The sequence below is a fragment of the Coturnix japonica genome, chromosome 2 (genome assembly GCF_001577835.2).
Source record: "Coturnix japonica isolate 7356 chromosome 2, Coturnix japonica 2.1, whole genome shotgun sequence".
NCBI lineage: Eukaryota > Metazoa > Chordata > Aves > Galliformes > Phasianidae > Coturnix > Coturnix japonica.
Window position 1 is genome coordinate 91251914 of NC_029517.1, and position 23447 is coordinate 91275360.

General features: G+C 37.0%; 1 protein-coding gene across 2 annotated transcripts in view; it reads right to left on the bottom strand.

Annotated features, from left to right (window-relative positions):
• Nucleotides 1–23447, bottom strand: part of SMCHD1 (structural maintenance of chromosomes flexible hinge domain containing 1) — a 62124-nt gene that overhangs the window by 31905 nt on the left and 6772 nt on the right. For both annotated transcript variants that reach the window (XM_015855331.2, XM_015855333.2), the window contains exons 2-22: nucleotides 17065–17140; nucleotides 16448–16609; nucleotides 13241–13323; nucleotides 13011–13141; nucleotides 12167–12281; nucleotides 11895–12014; nucleotides 10331–10497; nucleotides 9290–9383; nucleotides 8835–9045; nucleotides 7985–8105; nucleotides 7697–7880; nucleotides 7039–7236; nucleotides 6794–6907; nucleotides 6413–6519; nucleotides 6160–6242; nucleotides 5900–6013; nucleotides 5250–5327; nucleotides 5048–5167; nucleotides 2936–3080; nucleotides 2505–2601; nucleotides 1434–1506 (exon numbers count right to left, since the gene is read on the bottom strand). In XM_015855331.2, coding sequence (XP_015710817.2) covers nucleotides 1434–1506; nucleotides 2505–2601; nucleotides 2936–3080; nucleotides 5048–5167; nucleotides 5250–5327; nucleotides 5900–6013; nucleotides 6160–6242; nucleotides 6413–6519; nucleotides 6794–6907; nucleotides 7039–7236; nucleotides 7697–7880; nucleotides 7985–8105; nucleotides 8835–9045; nucleotides 9290–9383; nucleotides 10331–10497; nucleotides 11895–12014; nucleotides 12167–12281; nucleotides 13011–13141; nucleotides 13241–13323; nucleotides 16448–16609; nucleotides 17065–17140 — 2593 coding nt within the window. The remainder of the gene's footprint in view (nucleotides 1–1433; nucleotides 1507–2504; nucleotides 2602–2935; nucleotides 3081–5047; nucleotides 5168–5249; nucleotides 5328–5899; nucleotides 6014–6159; nucleotides 6243–6412; nucleotides 6520–6793; nucleotides 6908–7038; nucleotides 7237–7696; nucleotides 7881–7984; nucleotides 8106–8834; nucleotides 9046–9289; nucleotides 9384–10330; nucleotides 10498–11894; nucleotides 12015–12166; nucleotides 12282–13010; nucleotides 13142–13240; nucleotides 13324–16447; nucleotides 16610–17064; nucleotides 17141–23447) is intronic.

Consider the following 23447-nt stretch of genomic DNA (forward strand, 5'->3'; position numbering starts at 1 on the left):
AAACTTGTCCCCTTTACTCCCATTATGAGGCATGGTGTTCTGATGTGGAATACCAACACCAACCAAATTGCAAAACCATAACAACCAGTCAAGAAGTTTCAAGTGTCAAGAAGTTTCTTGACACTGTCTGTCCATTAATGTATATCACCTGCTATTCTTTGGGAAAACATAAGCTTCCACACATGCAAGGTATAAACAGACAGTGCAGTACATTCTATGTACTATTCCAAACCACATTCTTAAAAAGAACATGAAGCTTTCTCCTGACATGTGAAAAACAAAGATAATTCATGTTGAGCTACGCGAACAATCATAACACGCAGCAGTTTCATTACCAAAGCCATCAGAGCTACAACTTGCATCTAGAGAAAAGAATAGCAGATTTTTATGGTATTACTTCAATACAAAAGTGAAGCTACTCCTCCAGTGCTCACTACTGGAGTCACTTCTATTTAACATCTTTATTAATGATCTCAACGAGGGGACTGAGTGCACCCTCACTAAGTCTGCAGACAACACCAAGTTGGGAGGGCCTTCAGCCTAAGGTGAACAATTAAGCAATTCACAGCAATACAATCTGTCTCAAGACAGTTTGCTCAAAGTGACTGCTCCTACATGAAGATTTAACCGACCAAATAGCAATGAAAAATAGAATCAATTGTGCCTTGTTGGTCTAACAAAGCTTGAAATACACATATTCTTGACAAAATGAGAAGGGAAAGCCTGAAGACAGCTAAATAGAGAGGATAAAAATTAACCTTTGAACTACCATATCTCTTGAATTAAAAAGCAAAAACAGCAAAAAAAAATCATCAGACACAAGATGATGATTTCAAAATGGAGAACTATAATCATGTAAGGAAATCCTCAGTACCAAAGACATCCAAAGAACAATAAATCTGGTAAGAGTGGTGGACCTACAGAGCTCTATATTCATCTCCTGTGTTACAATAAAGTCAATGCGTAAACACAAAAGATCTCAAACTAAATCCCAACTGCAAAAGAAACCCCTTGCTTTGTTGGGATAAGAAAGTGCATGAGAATTTACTAATTCACAGCATGACTTCTACAGTGAGAGAAAGTTAGTGCAGGTTAGCACAAGTTCAGGGACTTAATGAAGAAGATTGCGAAGATAAAAATATAATTTTATTCATTCAGCAGGGCTAGATTATAAAAATATATACAAAAAGTTTATCTCAAGCAGGTAAATTCCAGCTACCAGAACAGTGGACAAGACTGGGCTGCAAGTTATTCCTGCCAAGATTAACATGTCCCTTAGCTTTATTTAGTTTCAGCCACCACCTGAATGAGTTAAAAAATTCTCACTGAATGCTTCAGTGTAAGTACTTAACTCCTTATGAGAAGAAACATTTTATTAATAGTATCTGAACAAAGTTCAACAGAAATTCACCAAACATACAAAAGATTCTTACCAGGCTGCAATCTTATTTTAAAAATTTGCGTGTCTTCTTTCAATCCAGGAAGAGTAACCTTCAGATTAAAGTTCTAATGAAAAGAATATTTTTAGTATTAGCCACAAACAAAATCAATCATAAATTGCTTCTTAAAGTGATGTTAATCCACATATATATGAATTTCAGAGGTCTAAACAATTTTTTTTTTTCACTGCTACATAAATAAAGATTTTTCCACTGCACTAGAATTTGTTTTGTCATGTTATTACTCCCGAAGAGGTTAAATACAGGATTTGCAAGGTAAATTACAAGGTCCTGAAGCTATCATACATTATGGTTTTCTGTTCAGAGGCTTGTTTTACTGTAGACAAAAACAAAACGTAACAAAAGTTTAAATGAAAGTTCTGCAAGCTCTGTGCAAGGAATTCCTTAGCTGATCGCAAGTAGAAAGGCACCAGATTTGGTATCCATCTCATCTCTGAATAAGATCATTAGAAATACCACTGTTGCTGCAAAATTCCATCCCTAAAACCCATTAATTCATAAGACAGACAGAAAATGAAGCAGTCTAATCAACAGTCTTGCAAGCATTAAAACTAATTGAATTGCAAATAAAAGATTTTCATATTTTATAATTTTGAGAACATGTTGTTGCAACTCGTGAAGCATCATTCTTTCAAGTTCAGAAATACAGTTCCTGCACAGTTTTAGTTTCATGAACCTGGCCTATGTCTTCCATTTGCCTAGATATAATATGTAACATTAACAGCTCATCGCTTGAAAGAAAGTAATTGGGCAAATTTTTTGGCCTGCCAAGGAAGAGAAGCAGAAAGAGGCTTAGGCTGATGCCTCACAACATTAGTTTAAATCAATTTCAGCATAAATTTGAACTAAGACAGCTGAATTTGTATTCTGCGTACACTTTACCACAAATGCTGTGTGACTGCCCACCCCTCAGGGCAGTGCAATCAACTAATAGAGCGAAGCTGTGGATAGAGCAATATGAAATCATGAGAAAATATCCCAAGAAAGAGCAATTGCCACTTGTTTCTTAAAAAGAATACTTCAAGTTTAAATTAATTAGCATACCTTGCCCTGGCAACTATTTACACAGCCTTTAGCAGTGACACCCTTAATGATGCAGTTTGCTCCTGCAGTTAACTCTTCATATTGCAAAGTCAATCCACTAAAAAAAAAAAGAAACAACGACAAAACAAACAAACAAACAAAAAACCAAACAAACAAAACCACAGAAAAAAGAAGAACCAATTTAAAAATGAATAGTGTTTTAATTCTTCAGTAAGATTTCCCACTAAGATATATACTAGATACTTTCAGATATTCCTATGGAAATAACAACAAAAATAACAGTCAACTCATGTTTAAAGTATACACCACTCAGACAAAACACAAAGAATACATTGTTACGAGAAGTACAACAAAAACATAAAACATCCCCCACCCCTAAAAAAATTCCAAACCCCAACCACCAAAAAAGGATGATGAGACAGATGAATTACCTAGCTTCAAGAATTGGTTTAATGTCATTTGTCAACCGTGTTGCGTGACCAAACTCATCCTGAAATTCCAAAGGAATATTAAAAGGTACTCCAACCCGAAAAGGAAGCTCCAAAAGACCCACTGAAAATTTCTCTGCTTTGCCCTCTAAGAGAAAATATTAATACATTTTTAGAAGTAATTATGTACGTTCATTGGCTTTTTCTTAATTAAAGCTTCAGTTAAAACAGGTGCCTTTCAGCCTCAAAGTAAATAAGCTGTTCAGAATTATTGTTGTAAATAAAATTTCTGCTTATAATATTCCTTTAATTGTTAAACTCATTTATGCAAAACACATTTTTGTTCTACAGCTACACCACATTTTAGAGATAAAGGTAGTAACTAAGTATTATTTGAAGAAGAATCCTGAGCATCTTTTCTGTGAAATACGGCCCTGTGATACTTCCTATGATTAAGCACTCCAAGCTAAGACAAAAAACGCACATTTCGTTTTGAAGTTTTTGACATCATTTGCACACAGCAGCACAAAAGGGAACCTGTGAATCACTAATGTTTTGTGGGATCAAACATTCTTGGCCTCTGAAAAAAGAAGCAATACAGTGCAGTGCTAGATTGCTGATAAATATCCTGCCAAATAAATAACTACTTTCACTATCTACAGATAAACTTCTTTTGCATCAGATATGAAAAAAAATTACAAGGGAAGGGAAAAAATGTTACCTTGTATTGGCCAAAGCTACTTGAATGCTAATAATAACAGAGACTTCAACATTTCAATAAAATTTAGAATCCTATGATTAAACCATTAAAATGCTTTGACAAAAAAACAGTAAAATAACTTCTGTATGGCCAACATGATTAATTAGCAAAAAAAACCCCATGCTGAATTAAGAAAGCAAAACCCATAGACTAACTTAGGAAGTTCAGTTTTAAGAGCATTTTTGACTACTTTTGGCTTTTAAGCTTACCAGGAAGAAATGTAAATAGTGAAAAACACCCTATTGTTAAATAAAATACTTTCAAAGAGCTGCTGATTTCCATTCACATTTTAATTCTTCTGGCCTGAATTGTCAGAATTTTCATACACAGAAAACATGGCCAAAAATACTGACTTCAAATATTCACTTTTCAAGACTGAAGATAAGAAAAAGGCTAAGTCATCTTAATGACAAGTGAAGATACCATTAACTGCAGGCAGCTGTGCTGTGGGAGGCCACAGTACCACTGAAAGTATTCTTTAAAATACAGAATGCAGTTCTGAAACCTTTTAAGATTTGCCTTTTGTTTTAATAAACAGAGACAAAAGAAGGTTCTGTATTCATTTAGAGAGTTTTTTCTTTTTCTTGGCACCTCAGGATGCTGATTTACCAGAAAGCATTTGGGGATCTTTCCACTAATGAACTCCATAGGAGCTTAGATAAAAATGAGGGAGGTCACAGACTGCTTAAGCTTGATTTTGTTGACCTTGTGATCCCATTCTTGCCATAGCACTCCAGGCCCTTTGCTCATCAATCCTGTTTAACAGTCCTGCACAGGGATACTGTTAACTCTCTGCCTCTCCATTTTTTTTCTAAGTTTAAATTCAGATTGGTTTTCGCCACCTCAGGAAAAGAAAACAAAATTGCTGTATGGCAAAATAGTCGAGGAAAACTTCTCCTTTCAAATTAGAGAGCCCAAGCCATGGCAGGATCTGTCCTTCTCATGTATGTATATTGCTGATGCTTTGATTACTGTATGCAAGCACTGTGTGTATATATATGCATACACACACACACACACGCGCACACACAAAACAGAATAGGTCTTCATGACAAGATTAAACCAGGGATGTATAATAAAAAGCTAATGTATTTTTTGCAAATTAAATTTAACAAGAACATAACTGAAGGTACTGCTTCAGATGAATTAGACAAATCTAAAGTAAATTGTTTTAAATCCTTTGAAATATTATTTACAGGTAGTATACTCCTTCACATATATATTTTTTAAATTCTGGAGAGAAGGTAGAACCTTAAAGCAATTACTGCTCTCTCAACTAACATAAATCTTGGATACATAAGAAACCAAACAAACACAAAAAAATAAAAGAAAACTGGTATGGCTGAAATTCTTACCTACAATAGTAAATTTAAATGTTTTAGATGGCAGAGGCCTTCCTGCGTAAGTGTCTGCGTTACTTTCATTTAAGACAACCTGTAGCTTCAAAGTGTAGTTCCCAAGTTTCTGAAGATTCTCTAAAGGAAAACAAGAATAAATTTATAAAGAAAAAAAAGGAGAATTACAAATAAGCTGAAAATACTGCAAATATTAACTCACCCATTTTTTTAAACCAGTATGGCCATTTGCCTCCATGCTGACTTATATGAGAAATTATTTCTTTATTCCCTGCAGGTGCTGAAAAACAAACAATTAGCTATATATATTTGCAGATTACACATACTTCTCCATCATGTAAAAACATGTCACTATTGAATCTAAGAAACATAAATTCATATTCAGAGATAAATTTCTCCACTTCTATTGTGAAGAAGCATAATGTTCTGTGCATATTGATACACAAAAGATGACAACAATGACGGGTTCTTTAAAGAGAGCTAGTGAGAAGACCTGAGCTTTTAAGGCAGGGGTGCTATATTCTGATTTGTTCTGAAAGAGGAAACTACTCCAAGCTTTTTATACTTAAAATTTGAAAGTGACTTTCAAGTTAACATTGTTATGTACTTAACAAGCCTGGTCTCTGCTTTTTTGCAACACTCAGACATTAAATACTTAGCTCTGAGGCTGTGGGAATTTTGTGAAACATGGCTTTGGATTTCTACATGAATCTCTGATGGGATACCGTCCTTCAAATTAAAAGCTGTGTTTGTCTACCAAACTCTAACATGTATTATGTCTATATATACAAGCAAAACACTTCATGCACTTTCAAACAATAAAAGCTAATTAAAATAGGGTCAAGTACTTACAATGTAAAATGACTTTGAGTTCAACAAGAAGTTTCTTTGAACCTCCATGGCTTGTACCTGGAAGCTTTTGCATTGCTTCTCCTTTTTTGTTCAGAATTTCTATTCTTAATGCCCCTATATTTTTAAATGAACAAAAGAAGGATTTTTAAAGTTTGCTCCTCATAACTGCCTGGAATTTTCTGAATGCTTGATTTTAACAGAGATTAATGGTATCACGTTCAACTGATATTTTTAGTATTCAAAAAGGAAAATGACTATACCTATTGGTGTACCAGCCAACCTTGTTTCATTTGGCAATAACTCATCTCCTTCAGGCCAAGTTACTGACAGTTTGTCTGGAAGTCTAGTGAAAGACAGAAAGAACAGAATATACATAAGTGCTGTTTGGGAAAAATAAGTTTGAAACTGTCCTTTCACTCAGAATAAACCTAACCGTATTTTTGTGATGCTTGAAATAATCCTAAAACTCTTTGTATGAGCTGCACAAGTAAGCCAACACAGTTCAAACCTTACCTTGCCATTTCGTCCTCTATATATTTTTTAACAGCTTTTTCAGACACTGTTCTGTCTAGTTTTGAGATAGGAATAGTTTTCATTTCAGCATACAATGCCTGAGGTTCCTGGGAAAAAAAAACATTACATCTAGTTATAAATAGACAGATTAAAACATGTTAGAGAGAAAACTTTCTCCATCAAGGAACCAGAAAGGTAGACATAAACATAATACAAAATGCTATCAAATACTTCTTGGTGAATCCACTGAGCACTGTGCTAAAATTTAGAATTTTCAACAGTTTTTGGAAAAAACAACTTATAAGGAAGTCTGATCTACGATTAAGTCTACAAATTCCAAAAGTATACAAGACATGATAATCCTTTACATTGTTGTCTTACCAAAGCAATTTGAACCTCTCCACCAGTGGCAAATATATCCCCATCATGGTCTCCATACAAAAAAAATTTCTCAATACTTCCATAGAATATTGGAAGAGTCTTAATGGTTTTCACCTGCAAAGAGAAGACAACAACTACATTCAATACATTTATTCTGCATCAAGCACATCGTATTTGCCTTTTGAAGAAAAAAAAAAAGAAAGAAAGAAAAAAAAATAAATCACATCAGTGAGCAAATAACTTACCAGCTGCCCAGTTCTGAATATTTTTCCATCCCACTCTATTGAGGAATACACTGTCCAAGGGCTCTGCATTCTTTTGGATGGCAAGTCAGTACGCGTAGTTATTCCTTTAAAGACTGTGAATTTTATCTGTTTATCATATTTCTCATGACAATCTTTGAGCCACAAAGCAAATTCTCTGTCAATTTTCATTCGCTGCTCCTGAAAACAGATTATAAAATAGATATATATTATTAATGTATTTTTATATTTAAATCTGATAAACTCCAAAGTATGAAGAATTTGAGGAGTACAATGATACTGTACTCAAAAAACTAGATTCTTCAGCTTGTAAATGCTACAATACTTCTGGGCAGCTACCCTTCAAAACAGAGAAGGTGTTTCCTTAGTGCTTATATGTTTTCTATGACAGTCTTTCCATGCAAACTATTATACAGTAAGTAAATAACACCAGTGTTAAAGAAATAAAAGACTAAATCTTATCTTTTCAAACTTAAGAGTCAGCCTTGCTACCCACTAAAACTGAGAGAAGCATCTGCCACAAAGTTCTGCAGGAGTCTCCAAGGTTAAAGTTCTTCAGAAACAGAAAAATAATCAGTGACATGAACCAGTAACCACAACACATACCAGGAAGCAATATAAAATAGATTCGAATAATCACCTGTCCATTGAAAATTCTTGTAAACAGAGTATTCTTGTCTTTTAATTTCAGCTCTAGATCCATGAAAGTGAGCTTGTTTGTGCTGACCTGAAACTTATCATTGGTAAACAATGTACCAGAAATCCTGTTATAGCATTCAACTGGTGCCAGTCCTCTCTTCTTTGGAGGAGCACACCAGTCAAAGCTTAAAAAGAAAGAAGACAGACATTAAAATCCTTTTCTAGGCAAATAAAGGCGTTTACATTGTAGAAAAAGACTGGTCTACACTGAAGAAACACCACCACTTACTCTTCCACAGTTGTGTAAGGAATTAATCTTCCATTCCAAAAACATTCAAAAATAGGCCTTTTTCCTCTGGCACCCTTTTCTATTACTATGCAGTCTTCGTCATCATCATCATCGTTTAATCCTTGATTTAAAAGAGCGTACATGAATAACATCCTTAAAAAAACATTATAATATCAAACAACACAGCAGTTAAGGATTATCTATGGTTTTTACATCAGGCACACAGAAGTACATGATGCCAAGTTGGATGCCAGATTTTTCTTTAAGAAATAACAAATAGAACGTGTGAGGAAAATTTTAAAGAGGGATTGAATAGTTCCAATTTTCAAGTATAATTTGAATAAGTAATACTTTTCCACCACTTAATGTGAAGTCTTGTTCTTCTAGTATTGTAAAATCTCATCCCTATTAAACTCATAATTTATTTTGTTAAAACAATTTCACACGGTGGTGATTTTTAAAATTTTTTTTTAACCTTAGTATCTGAAATCAAGACGGGACAAAACAAATGTTCAATTTAGGACTTATTTTATATGTCGTTCACTGCCATATTCTGATACTAGTATGTCCTGAATCAGTGCACCCATAGCAACGATCTAATAGTTAGGAAAGTGGAAATGTTTCAATCAGATTTCATTTTTAAGTGTTTGTAATTTAACAGCAGAGGGAGCTGTGTGGAAGATCAAATTTACATGTACGAGTTACCATAACAGCCAATGATACGAGAGAAAGTTTTCTGTTCTGTCACAGAACTGACACTTCAATTGAAATGTTTCTCTTTCATGAAAACACTCAAGAGTAGTAGGATTGTCTATAACAGATGACTGCCATTGATAAGCATTATACTCACTTGATGGAAAACATGGGTCGTCTGGAAATGTTTCTTTATCATACAGGAAAGGATGGTATCTGATTATTCCTTCCACTATACCATCTCCATCAACAAGAGCTTTAAACTCAAAACTATCTGCTGCAGTATTTATATACAGTGTCTGCATATCATCTTTTATCTCTCTAAGATTGACAATTTTTGGTACTTTTCCTTTTTCAAACATAGAAATCTAGAGAAAAAACAGAGCAAGTAAATTTTCCTTAAACCAAATACCCACAACAATCAGAATTTCTGACATCTGTGTTAACTACATTAGCAAAATAAACTAGTTCCTGCACTGCAATGATAAATAGCACTACTTCTAAAAAATTATACTGTGCATATATCTTGAAAGACTGCTATAGTTCAAAATAAAGAGGAACAGGCACAATATTTAATAAGTTAGCAACAGAGAAGAATTTTTCATTTCTTACCTCAATGTCAATGTTGTTGAAAGGCTTTACACCTTTTGTGACAGCATTAGTTTCATTTCCCTTTGGTCCATGGACATAATAGTGATAGATATGTCTGAAATACATTTTCAATGAAAAATATATGTAAAAAAAGATATTGAAATAAGAAAAATCAAATGTTATAGATTAAAATAAGCTGCTTCTTTTTTTATTATTGCCTCATTCGGTTGTTACAAGTCAACTCAATGAACAACAAGTATACTTGGTACAGACTGAATGCATCAGGGAAAATAAATGCACCTGCAAGTGTTACGATCTCCTTGCTTCTGACATCCACCCCACTAATTGCATCCCAAGAAAAGATCTTGGTTCTCAGACCAAAGCTCCTTATGCTCTCATTGCTCAGGAATTCAGAGCAGACTGCTGAGCCCACACTGCTTTGCAGTTTCACTGTGCACCTTCCACAACTTAAAAGGTGCTCTCATGGCCTTGAAACATCACAGTTTTGGGGGAGGTCAGATAGTAAGGTTATGAGATTAAGTTGTTATTCTGACAGCTATAAAGTTATTCACAACAAGACAACTAACAATTACATTAATAATGTAACAATTGCACCAAATAGACTAATAGCTAGATAGATCATTTATAAAATTTATCAAGTCACACTGGTACCGATGCTTATAAGTATCTGTTTGGATTGAAGACTTTCTCAGTTGTGGTAGTTTCAGAAAGAAACAGCTAAGACTTATTGGGGCATCGACAAAACATCCATCAACAGTCTTAGCATGAATAATGAAATGATTAAATACAAAAAATAACTCTGATTTTGTTAGTAGCTTTATTTTAAAACACCGAATCATAGAATCACTGAGGTTGGAAAAGACCTTAAGATCAAGTCCAACCACAACCTAACCATACTACCCTAACTAACAACCCTCTGCTGAATCATGTCCCTGAGCACCACATCCAAATGGTTTTTAAACACGTCCAGGGATGGTGACTCAACCACCTCCCTGAGGAGCCTATTCCAGCGCTTAAAGCAAATGTAAAACACCAACTTACGCCAGCTGCCTTGTCCAAAGATGAAAGTAGTTTTTCAGGTATTGCATATGATCTGGTTGAACACCTGTAATGATAACTGCTGTGAAACTCTCTTTATCCCTCTCTTCCATTATTAGATTCTGAAGAAATCTTTCATCATCATTTGTGATATGAGAAGAGTCAGATGGCTACAAAAGAGTAAAATAATATCAAGAGGAATGTAAACTAAATTTCTGAACTCCCATCAGCTCTGAAAGGATTAAAATAAACAGAACAGGAAGAGAATGCAGAACACATGATGCTAAGAATCACAAAGGATTAATGCGTAAAACAAAAGCTTCCAAGTTAAATTCAATGAACTGAGAAATCCTACATCCTTGATCCAGTTCATTTTCAATGCACTCATCGCGGTGTTTTAACTGTTCAGTTTAGAAATGCATTTACTCATGCTCACTGTAGCATTCTGTGATGTGAGTTCTCAATCAAATTCACTTGGAACAATCATGTACAAGATGTATTTTTAAAGTACACTGTGCCATTAAAAATATCTTAGTTTTTAAATGGATAGCCTCCTTCCTGAAACAGAACTCAAAGTGGCTGTGAAACGTAAAGCGCAAATCGTCAATTCCAGCTCAAATATCACAGACAAATGAAGTTCTGACAGTCTTTTCCTGGATGGATGCACTTTACTCTTCTCATAGATTCTTACGCTGCACAGAAACGAAGTGGTTGATGCAATGCTTTGTGCAACACCAGCAGATAATCTTTTGCATATGCTTCATACAGGAAAGAAGATACCTTGAATATGACTGAGATCTTTGTAGATATTTCAAATGACAACTGAGAAGTAAGTAGTAAACGAAGCTTTGTATCTTGTTTTGCAGGAAAGCAAGCATAACACTAGGATGTCACCAAGTAGGTGGAAGGATACAACTCTGAGCTAACAGTAGGTAGCAAAATAAATTAGTTGATCATGCTCTGTTAAGGCTTACTTCCTCCATGGAACCATGGAGATCTCCTTAATATACAGGATTATCTGAATAGCTTGGAGGCCTTTCACCAAACTACCATGGCACATTTCCCTATGTCCCTATCATCCTTTTCCCATAAAAAGTCATATTTACTTGAAGGAAAAATAAGTAGTTAAGAAAGGTGTCTGATATCCATCAAAAATTATCAGTTTGGTGTGCCATCAATACTATCTCTCTTAAGAGAGTTGTAGTTTTTTTCTACAATACCTTCAACATTATATTAATTTCATCTCAATTTCTTTGCAAAAGTAACTTCCTTTAACAAACAAATGCTTCAAATATGCAACTATTTTCTAACAGTAGCAAATCCTTACAACTTTATTTCTTCTTCTTACTTTTTACTTAAACTTCTTCATATAGGCCATGAGGACTTTTCACTTTCAGTTTCAAGTAAACTGATAACTTCATTTAGAAAATTCCTCATTACTTCCTTTTACACTACAACCTGCAAGTGGTGCAAATGACAAAAGCATCCCCACATAAATATAACAAAAAGTCATGTTAGCCTGGAAAGGGTTTTCCTTTAAAACTGAGAAAGCATTACAGCTACTTACCTTTCTGTTTCGAATGAATCCATGATATATTGCTTCTTTGTTTTTCTCTTTCTTTTCAAAATCCTCTTTGGAAAGGACAAGTTCATGTACATCCTGAGAATCTGCAGGTTTGCTTATCACCTGTTTGTATTAAAGAAAAAGCATTTAAAATCAAAACAAGGGTTAAAATGAACAGTAAAGTAACTTAGTGGCACAGTAAAAAGCTAAGATAATAACAATCTCTTCATGTAAATATGTTTTAAAATAAGCTTACAAGGCTGATGTCTACTTACCCTGGCAGACTGCCCAACGAAGAATACTGCTTGTTTACCTCCAACTCCAAAATATGAGATATCACTATTTAAACTACGAGGCACCGGCAAAGGGCGAACATATCCTGAATGATCACTGAAAGTGAAAGTAAGTTTAATACATTTTCAAGCCAACTGTCATTAAAAAAGTAAGTAAATAACTGATCCAAGTATCTTGCATTAAACTGATCCTGCACTTAACTCTGTTCAAATGTCCTTCATTTCACAGACTACAATTACAATTTATGTTCCTAAAACTGATTTACTTCTTTTTTAAATAAGATGCAGGTGCATTCTCTCTTTTCCTCTTTAAGTTACCTTAATAAGACATTTCATCCCTTTCTAGCAAACCAACCTTAAGTCAGTTACACACATTTAAATCTTACCTAGTTTAAGCAAGTAATAGGACAAACATCCATTCTTTATATTATGGATGACAATAACAAATGAAAAGGTGTAGGTAAATATCCTAGTGTAGCTTACAGCTATGCTGTAAATGTGTAAGCATGTAAGCATGTTCAGGTTTCATTTTACATTACATTGTACACAATTAAGTAAAAAAAACCAAACCCAACACAACAAAAACCCAAACCAAAACCCCGCATTCCTTATTCCTCTGGGAAGCCAGTGGAGAAAAATATTCTCACAATATCACAGAATTACCAGAAGTTTCTCAATTTTCTACATACAGGAAATACATATCCAATGTTATGTAATCACAGAATGACAGATTTCATCTAAGTGTTGGTACAGAGATACGCCTTAAAATGATTTTCTACAAACACTTGCTATTTTCCAGTTGTAAACACGATTAAAACTTTCTAACCTCTCAAAGTCACCTTGCCTTGTAAACTTGGACAATCTATATACTGCCCAGTTGTTAAGCTGCTTAGAAGTCATTCCTCTTCCATTATCGATCACAACAACAGCTGGTTTTCCATTGGAGTCATCAAATAACTGTTTGGGGAAAAAGAAATACAAAAAACAAGGAGCAGCTTGGATAACATCACCAAAAAAAGGGGAACTACATCCAAAAAATGAATATTTCTGACTTACCAATTTAATCTGTATGCTTCGAATACCTGTATTTTGAGCTGTAGCTGATAGAGAATTGTCAATCAACTCAGCAAGAGCAAATGCTGAAGAAATGAAAGAAAAAAATTAATCACCCCATTAAAATCTTGTTCTTAAAACATAACTCTTCAAAAACAGACGCCTGCTTTCAATAGTTTACTGTGGGCTAATACAATAATACATTCATTCTGTGTTGGATTTATGTGGCAAGGTGCTGACTGTAGCAGAGGGGGAGGGTGCACTGCATGGGGGGGCTCTTTGAGAAGGATGATAGCCAAGAAGGTTCAACGGGGTCAATTGCAAAATCCTGCACCTGGGTTGGGGTAATTCCAAACAGACTGGTACAGACTGGGGGATGAATGGATTGAAAACAGCTCTATGGAGAAGGACTTGGGGATACTGGTCGATGAGAAATTGGAAATGAACTAGTAATATGTGCTTTCAAAACAGAAAGCCAATCACATGCTAGGCTACATCAAAAAGAGCATGGCCAGCCAGTTAAGAAAGGGGTGTCTCCCTCCCTACTTTGCCCCTGTAAGAATCCTCTTGGAGTACTGTGTTGAGCTCTTGGAGCACCAGAAAGATGTGGAGCTGTTGATAGAGGAGGGCAGCAAAAAAAATGACAACAGGTGTGGAGCAATTCTGCCATGATGATATGCTGGGAGAGTAGGATTTTTTTATTGTTTTTTGTTGTTGTTGTTGTTTATTTGTTTGTTATTTGCTTTTTTTTTTTTTTTTTTTTAGCCTAAATAAGGCTCTGGGGAGCCATTATGGGGAGCTTTCAATACATAGAGGGGGGGACTAATTATCCTCTCCTGTAGATATATTTTCTTCCTTGAATATATCTGGAGCAAATTAATCAGACAAAGACACTACGATATTCTACATTCAGACCATACTGTAAAATGGGATGTTGTTATACACCTTGATATTTTCTTCTATTATTCAGATACCTTGTAACAACGGTCTTTTTTTTTTTAACAGTATTACGATGATTTTTCATGCTGTCCTTTTGAAGCTGGCGACAATGGATATGGTATTTGTAAAAACTTCACATATTTTCTAAATGATGCAAAGACTGGCAGAATCTCTGTAGCACAGAAGTGATCATAATGTGAAGCGACAGAACTGGAAAATGTCTTTTACGATGAACAGAGAGGAAATGGGAAACAAATCAACTGTGCCAGTAGCCAAAGGAAAACTAGACGTGTGCCATGTATTATCTCTCATGATTTCACAGCAGCATTTTGAGTCTTGTTGAGATAAGCAGTAACATTTTCCGAGTAAGGTGCACATTTCAGTGGAGAGAACTGGTAGCAACAAAATACATGGCTGCTTATATAAAGTGCAGTACTGAATTACTCCACATTCCTAAAGAATTTATGAGACTTAACAGTTCCTTCTGTGAAAACAAGTGCAGTTGACTGTAGTACTGATTGTAGTACTGTTTATTCAAGTGAGAACAGAATGAGTTGGACTGCCTGCTCATTTGAATCTTGTTAAATTCTACAAATGGCAGAAGTGAGGATACTATTTCTACCTTAACTTTTGGAAGGTACACATTCATCTAAAAGTGCTTTTCTCACATTTAAGTAACTAAATCAACATATACAAAAAAAAAACCCACAAAATTTCACAAAATAAGCAATTAAGTGGGGGGCTCAAAGCTAGAAAATATTGTGAATACTAAACATTTACATGGTTTAGAAGGTAACTGGACACACCTACAGAAAACAGTAGTCTACAGGCATGAACGCAGAAGTCCCTCAATCCCCTCTGTTATGTCTCTGCCTTTCTGTTTTCATAATAAATCCCAGCTATCTGACACCAGCTGCTGCTAGGAACAAAATGAACTAAGCAGACACTGAATCAAAACAGAGTATTCTGGGGAGTTGGATGGAAGGTAGTAAATGCAGGGGAGAAAGAAAGGGAAGGGGCCAAAAAAGTAGTATTTAAAAGTACAGATGGCGTTTACGGACACTGATGAGATTCCTCTGAAAAAGAAATAGCTATGGTAACCGTTTTGTGCTTAAGTCTTGATGTTCATGTATTTTTCTAGACAATTTTGAGCACACTGAACCTAAATCACAGAATCTCAGAATCCTTGGAGTTGGAAGCGCCCTTTAAAGGTGATCTAGTCCAACTCTCCTGAATACAAAAGGACATCTACAGCTAGATCAGGTTGCTCAGGGCCTGATCCAGCCTTGCCTTGAAAGACTCCAGAGATGGGGCACCAACCACATCTTTGGGTAAACTGTTCCAGTGCTTCACCATCCACACTGTAAAAGACTTTTTTCCTTACATCTAACCTAAATTACTCCTCTTTGAGCCTGAAATAAGGGTGAACCCTCCTGGATTTTCTTTTTCTGGTTGAGGTACATGTAGAAGAGTTACGTGTTCTTTATGGCATCCCTTGTGAAGTTCAATTCAAGCAGGGTTTTGGCTTTCCTGACTCCACCGTGACTTAGCCTAGCAGTTTCTTCATACTCTTCCCATAGCACCTGGTCCTGGTTCCACTACCTATGCATTTTCTTCGTATTCTTCAGTTTGACCAGCAGTCCTTGGTTCAGCCACACCAGTCTTTTGCTTTCTTTTCCTGACTTGGTACACCCGGAGATGGAGAGCTCTTGAGCCCTGAGGAAAGTCTCCTTAATGATCTGCCAACTCTGCTCTGTACCCTTGCCATAAGGAAAGTTTCCCAGGGTCTTCTGTTGACTCTTCAGTTCCCTGAAGAGCTGGAATTTAGCTTTCCTAAAGTTTAGCTTCCTAGTTTTACTCTTCACCTGTCTCATTCTCCCTCCAGAGCATAAACTTACATAATTTAAAAAGTAAATGCAGCTACAGACAAATTTTTTAGGGAAAACATATATATATGCATATGTTTTTTTACAATAAAGTAATAGAAAATGGTTAAGGTTACATATTTAATATTTGAGCTAGATCAAATCTAAAGAATATATAATTGAAGTAATACTTGTCCTCGTTGTTAAAAGCTAAGTCCTGTAGAACCACAGATGGAACAGTAGAAAAAAATTCTATGGTAGCTTTTATCAAAACTAGTCATCAAATTCAACTATAAGTTCTGTTTTAAATACAAGAGACAAAGCTTGATGATAACAACTGCGCTGTTCTTAACTACCATATTCATACAAACATCATTAATGCAATATTATTTTGGAAAATACTTACGCAAAGGATTTTGCCCTTCACTAGCGTAGTATTCATACATGCCACTTTTGACAAGTGTATCATAGTGGGGAAGGAAGTCAATTCTCTCCTTTGTTGCTGAAACCAGGGTTTGGTCAACTGACTGTAGCAGATACAGAGTAACTCCATCCTGAACAAGTTCTTCTGCAGTGAAGACAAAATAAAAAGTGTGTTGGAGACTGCTCACTGTACTATTCAGTTTATTTAAACAGTCCAAGTTTAGCCACAGATAAGCTCTGTGTTTTCTTAAGTAATGACAACTGAGCCTTCTGGCAAGAGGACCTGATTAAAAAATGTTTGCGTATTTCCAAGCTAAATAAAGCAAGTTTCCTTTGCTATTTATGAGCCATTTTTTTTCTTCCCCCAATTATTTACAGAATTTGTAATGGAAGTAGAAAATTCACCCTATACAGCTTTTATTGTACTAACTAGCACTTGCTAAAAACGTTCTGTTAAAGTCAATTTTGTAAAATTCTTGGCAAATTATTTCACAATTTTTATTTCCAGTTAATTATTGCATACAATTGTATAGTTACCATGTGGCCTTTACAATCAACATAAAAGGCGCCTATACTTACTTTGCTGTCTAAGATACTTACTGAAGTTGTCTTCTGTAATTTCTTTCCTGCTTGTTGTGGTGATAACAAAGTTTTCATCCAAAGATATGCCAAATGCCTACAAAATTGGAGGGAATTCAGTTACTCCACCAAACATTCAGATAAATGGAAATAACAATGGTCTTTCTACTAACGTTGCCAGAAAATTATTAAAAAGTGTTCAGACATTTTTGCCATATTAACTCAGAAGTACAAAACACTTTTATTCCATAATTCACTTCCTCAATTTAGCTAAAGTTCTTTCCTTTCTTGCCTATTTAAAGTAACATTCTAGGGACCAAACAGAATTATTAAGGAGGAACTCACTTATAGGTAACCACCTCGGGGGAGGAAGAACAAGACTGAACAATTCTACTTCAAACTAACCAAAAAAGCAATACTAAATATCTAGATGACCCATATTTATCTTCACACTTAAGGCGTTAAATCAAATGTTTATTATACTCAGTTACACACGAAAATACTGTTCGCTAATTTTATCACATGTGAAAATCTGAGATTGCTTTCAGGAAATTCTTTATCATTAAAACACTCCAATATATTCTTCTAAAGCTAACTAATTTACTACTCCACCTCTGAAAAATGGCAGAAATTAGAGTGTCAAGTTAAGGATTCTTCCCTGCACCTGAATGAACCCAATGTCAACTGGTTACTTCAACGTTCAGACAGTAGTGAAGCTCACCAACTGGGAAGCATTGCTAAGGACTCAGCCATTGACAGAGGTCTGGATGGGGCCTTCACCCTCTGGAAGCAGATGCTATTAGCTGTAAAGGAAAAATACCCCTTCAAAGACGATCTGATGCCTGAGATAAAGAAATGGACTACTACAGAAAAAGGCATCCATTATTTGAGAGAATCTGTCATGGTTACATAACCCCATGACAATCCATGTCAAGAGCATGATCGTGAGAGTCAGGTAAACCACCAAACATGTGGCAGAAATTCACTAGAACTGCACCAGAAAAGGACACCACTACTCTGGCAAGAATGTATGACAGAGGGCAAAGACGACTCCTTTTATTTGAACCGATAATTAGACTTGATGACTTTGAGCAACGTTTAACCCTTCTACAAGCTTATGTTTCAGCCATTTCAAAAGTAACTGAAAGACTGGATAGAGTAGAGAGTAATCAGGAAGGTAGGATGGAGGAACTGTCTGCTCTGCTTCATCATGATGAACCCGTGGTGAGATGGGACACAGCTGATGAGGATCAGGATGATCAAAACAGCCTGCTGGAGGGGCTGATCAAACTGGTTTCCTCCCAGCCTGCATCATCCAGTATCTCAGCTATTAAAAGAAGACACCCTCCTGCTTGAGCAAGTGACAACAGTAAGACTATGTTGCGTATTGCCTTGTGGCATTACCTACGTGACCATGGAGAAGATATGAAGAAGTGGCATAAAAAACCCACTCCTGCACTTTCAACATGGGTAAAAGAATTACAAGACAGATCTACCATCACCAAGTTGGCCTCCTCTAGGTGATAGCTGAAGTTGCTGCAGGACACAGCAAGTTGCTGTAAGGACCATGGTCATGACTCAGAGGAGGGAACAACAGAGGTAACAATTAGAGAAGCCTTGCCTTCAGATGAGGCTGGAAGGCAGGGGGGAAGGTATAACAGAATGTATTGGACTGTGTGGATTCAATTATGTGGTCCATCAGGACCACAGAAATATGAAGTACTGGTGTGTAGTGCAGTGAACTCTAACGGCCTTAAGTCACGAAGAGACAGAATTTGTATTTCTGGAGTGACTGGGAGTTCCAGAGAGTCCACTGTGCTGGAGGCACTAAGAAAAAGACACAAGCTTTTTCTGGGCATAGTGGGCTTCTGGAGAATGCATGTTCCAAGCTACAGCCTCATTGTAAACCCCCTTTGTCAGGTGACTTGAAAAAAGAATAATTTGACATGGGGCCCTGAGCAGCAGCAGGCTTTTGAGCAAATCAAAGAGGAGACAGCCCGAGCCATTGCCCTGAGGCCAACACTGACAGGACAGGATGTAAAGAACATCCTCTACACTGCTGCTGGAGAGAAAGGTCCCACTTGGAAATTGCGGCAAAGAGCCTGTGGAGAGACCCGAGGCCAGCCCCTGGGATTTTGGAGACAAGCATAGAGGGGGCCCAAAGAGTGCTACACTCCAACTGAGAAAATCTTAGCTGTGTATGAAGGCAATCAGGCTGCTTACAAAGTAATCAGTACAGAAATGCAGCTCCTTCTGGCACCTCAGCTGCTGGTGCTCAACTGGATATTCAAAGGAAAGATCCCCTCCACCCATCACGCTACTAATGCTACTTGGAGTAAGCAGATTGTGATGATATGAGCTCAGATGGGGAACCTCAGTCATCTGGCAATCTTAGATGTGATCATGGACTGGCTTGAAGGCAAAAAAAAAGTTTGGAACATCACCAGGAGAAGAGGTAATTGCGCGCTAAAGAGGCCCTACCACACAATGAACTAACAGAAAATGAAAAGAAATATGCCCCATTCGCTGATGGATTGTGTCGTATTGTGCGGAAGCATCACAGATAGAAAGCAGCTGTGAGGAGCCCTAAACGATGAGTTGAAGCGGCCAATGATCGAAAAGGAGAATCAAGCCAATTTGCAGAAGTAAAGGCTGTCCAGCTGGCCTTGGATGTTGCTGAATGGGAGAGGTGGCCAATGCTTCATCTTTATACTGACTCATGAATGGTGGCAAATGCTTCACGGAGGTGGTTACAGCAGTAGGAACAAAACAACTAGCAACAGAGGGGTAAACCTATTTGGGCTACTGAACACTGCTGTCTGAATAAAGAATATGGTTGCAAAGGTGTGCCACGGGGACACTTGTGTGCCCAAGAGTCAGGCTACTGAAGAACAGCAAAATAACCATCAGGTAGGTTGAGCTGTCAGAATTGAAATGGCTAAAACAGACTTGGACTTGGTAACACAAGGGTGAATTATTTCTAACTTGGTCGGCCCAGGAGACCTCGGGCCATCAAGGAAGAGATGCAACATATACGTAGGCTAGAGACCAAGGGGTGAACCTTACTATTGATGCTACTGTCCAGGTCGTTCATGACTGTGATGCACGTGCCACAATTAAACAAACCAAGAGGATGAAACCTCTCTGGGGGAAAAGGTTAATGGCAAAAATATAAATATGGAGAGGAATAGCAGGTTGATTATATCACCTTGCTGTGAACCCGCAATGGTAAGCATTATCTGTTTATGGTAATAAAGGCAATCACTGGGTGATTTGAAACACACACAGTATCCCATGCTACTGCTCAAAACACCATATTGGGTCTTGAGAAACAAGTCCTGTGGTGACATGGCACTCTAGAAAGAACTGAATCAGGTAACAGGACTCATTTCACAGTAAATGCTTGGGTACTGAGTGGATTTATCACATCCCTTATTGTGCACCAGCTCCTGGTAAAACTGAACGATACACTGGGTTGTTAAAACCTATGTTGAAAGCTATGGGTAGCAGAACATTTATACGCTGGGAGAAGCATTTGGCAGAAGCCACTTGGTTGGTTGGTCAATACTCAAGAATCTATCAATGGAGATGGTCCTGCCCAGTCCAGCTCCCTGCATACTGTAGAGGGAGATAAGGTCCCTGTAGTACATGTAAAGAGCACATAGGGAAAAGCAGTTTGGGTCCTTCCAACCTCTGGAAAGGCCAGATCTCCCTGTAGAACTATTTTTGCTCAGGGACCTGGGTCCACTTGCTCAGTAATGCAGAAAAACTGGAATGTTCAATGTGTACCACAAGGGAATTTGCTGTAGTGCAGTCAGTATTTCCATGTATATATACATATATCTGAGTGCGTGTGTATGTTTAATGCATGTTAATTATTGTTTGTTTATATATATATTAAGCATGATGTAGTGATGTGGCATAAGGGGTGGAATGTCATGGTTTTATGTTTTTGTTATTGCTATTCCACATTATAACATCATGTAGCACACTTGGCGTTAAGGAGTTAATGCTACTTCAGAGTGAACAACTAAAACAGCAATATTAAATATCCAGATTGCCCATATTTGACTGCACTCTTAAGTTATTAAACCAAAAGCTTATTATACTCAGTTACACATGAAAATATTTTTCTCCAATTTTACCACATGTGAAAATCTGAGTTTGCTTTTAAAAAATTATTTACCACTAAAATAATTTGGTATGTTTTTTTAAAGCTAATTTGCCTCTACAGTCTCCAACTTGTGACTATATTTCTGTGGTTTTGAACTGTTTTCCACAAGGCTCTACATACATGGCTCTACATGCCCTAATCTCTGCACCTTGGTATTAATCTCTCTATAAAAATAAGACATCAAGTATCCGTATTTTTTTCTGCCTTCCCAAATCTTTGAGAATAAAGTTCTGGTGAAAGCCAACTCTGCCCTTGATAATTCTATCAGCCTCCAAATACTGTGGTAACAATACCAGTGAGCGTTTTCTCTTCTCTTGCCTTGATCTTTCTCTGAAGTTCTTGCATAACATGTGGCAACTTACTATCACCATTTCCTACTGCTCTTTTTTCCTATTCTCAGTGCCCAAACTGCTGCTTAAAGTTTCACCACATAGGTTTGCTTTTCGTCTTCCAATTACTTTTTCTCTAGTCGTTAACGATGTTATTAACTAAATATAGTTAACTAAATATAGTTAGCATCCATCAACAGCATTAACAAAACACTTCAGCGTGGTCCTTGGGCAAAGTGCCCTGATGTCTACACTAAACCGTGTAGAAGACTGCAATGAACACGCTAGAAAAACAAATACAGTAGTTTACTGGGAGCCATTTATAATACCTGTTGAGCAACAGATAATAACTATATCTGGACATGTTTCAGTACATACGGCAGAGGACTACAGAGGTGATCAGTGTGGGAGAAGGTCGTGAACTGCCCTGAAATCAGCCACTGCCCATATCAGATGGCTGTCAAAACAATGAGAACACTAACACTTGAAACACTCAAAAGAGCATATAGTGCTTCTGCTTGAACAAAATGGAGAACAAAAAGAGAAGACACACCAGGAGCAACAGAAGAGATGTACAACAGGAGGCACGGCCAAAGCTCATGTGAAAATGATCTGAAAATGCTAAAATCTTTTGCTGCTGAGTATCTATATTGGTTGCTCTGAAAGTAATGCCTGATATTTATTTCCAAGGAAAGTACAACATATACAAAGAGCACAATAACACTGTTTGATGGAGGCAATTGTCAGCTGCAAATCACTACTCATCAGCATTGGCATCACCATAAGCTATCTATTTTCATCAGCAACAAACAGTGCCATGCTATAAGAACAATTTTTGGCTCCAGGCTTATTCGGTGGCACTCATCTGAGACATAAGGTGCTCAACAAGCTTTCTGGGGAGCACAGTAGTAAGAGGAACATACGTGGGTGGGTAACCAGAAGAAACCATTTTTTGCTATTGCTCCATGGCTCCATTGGCTGTTCAAGCTGACTTATGGGGGTTCTCTTGGAGAAGAACATGCATATCTAGGAGCTTACCTTTGCACCATCAACTGCCAGCTACCCAACAGAAAGATCGCATACTATGAACATGCTCTTGCTGTTGACAAACAAAACATTAATGTCCCTGACAACTAAAAAAAACCCCCAATGAACCAAACAGAAGTGCTCCCAACAATCAAATGCTGTCCCTGGCAACCAACAGGACACTATGAAAAACCCCCAGAGTGCCCAGGTAGAGCAGGGTATCCCCTCCAGTGAACTGAGCCAAGCAGGTCAATGAGACGTCACCAAATGACTTGTTGCTTCCCTATGGACCAATGAGACATTGCTGGATTCCTGGTGGTGACCATCCCTGCTTTGTAAACTGCTCACTAGGATTCCTCTCTTACTACTGCTGACTTCAACATCTTCCTTAGTTGCGTAGAATGTATAATAAATTATCAGAGCATTTGGCCTCATTTTTTATCCCAATCTTCATCAGGGTATATATATATCAAACCACCTCCTCCAATTATAAGAGCGAAACACATGCTTGTAAAAAATCTGCACCAGTGGAAGTGACCAATGCTTCACAGTTGCTATGGTGGTATAACTGCTGGGAAAATGTTGCCCACACAGTCCATCTTTCATTGGTCTGAAGAGACAGAAGTCAGAAGGCACCAAATCTGGACAACACAGTGGGTGTAGCAAGACAGTCAAGACTGGCAATGTGCTCCACATTCTTCAAACTGGTAAGGAGCCTGGCATTATCAAGCCGCAAAAGAAAGGCTGTCTTATTCTGTGAGGTGACGCTGGTAGTTTGAGCATTCAGCTTAGTCAGCATCACAATGGAGCAGTCAGAGGCGATGGTCTGTCTGGTTTATAGGAAATCCAGAAGGATCATCTCCTTTCCTATCCCA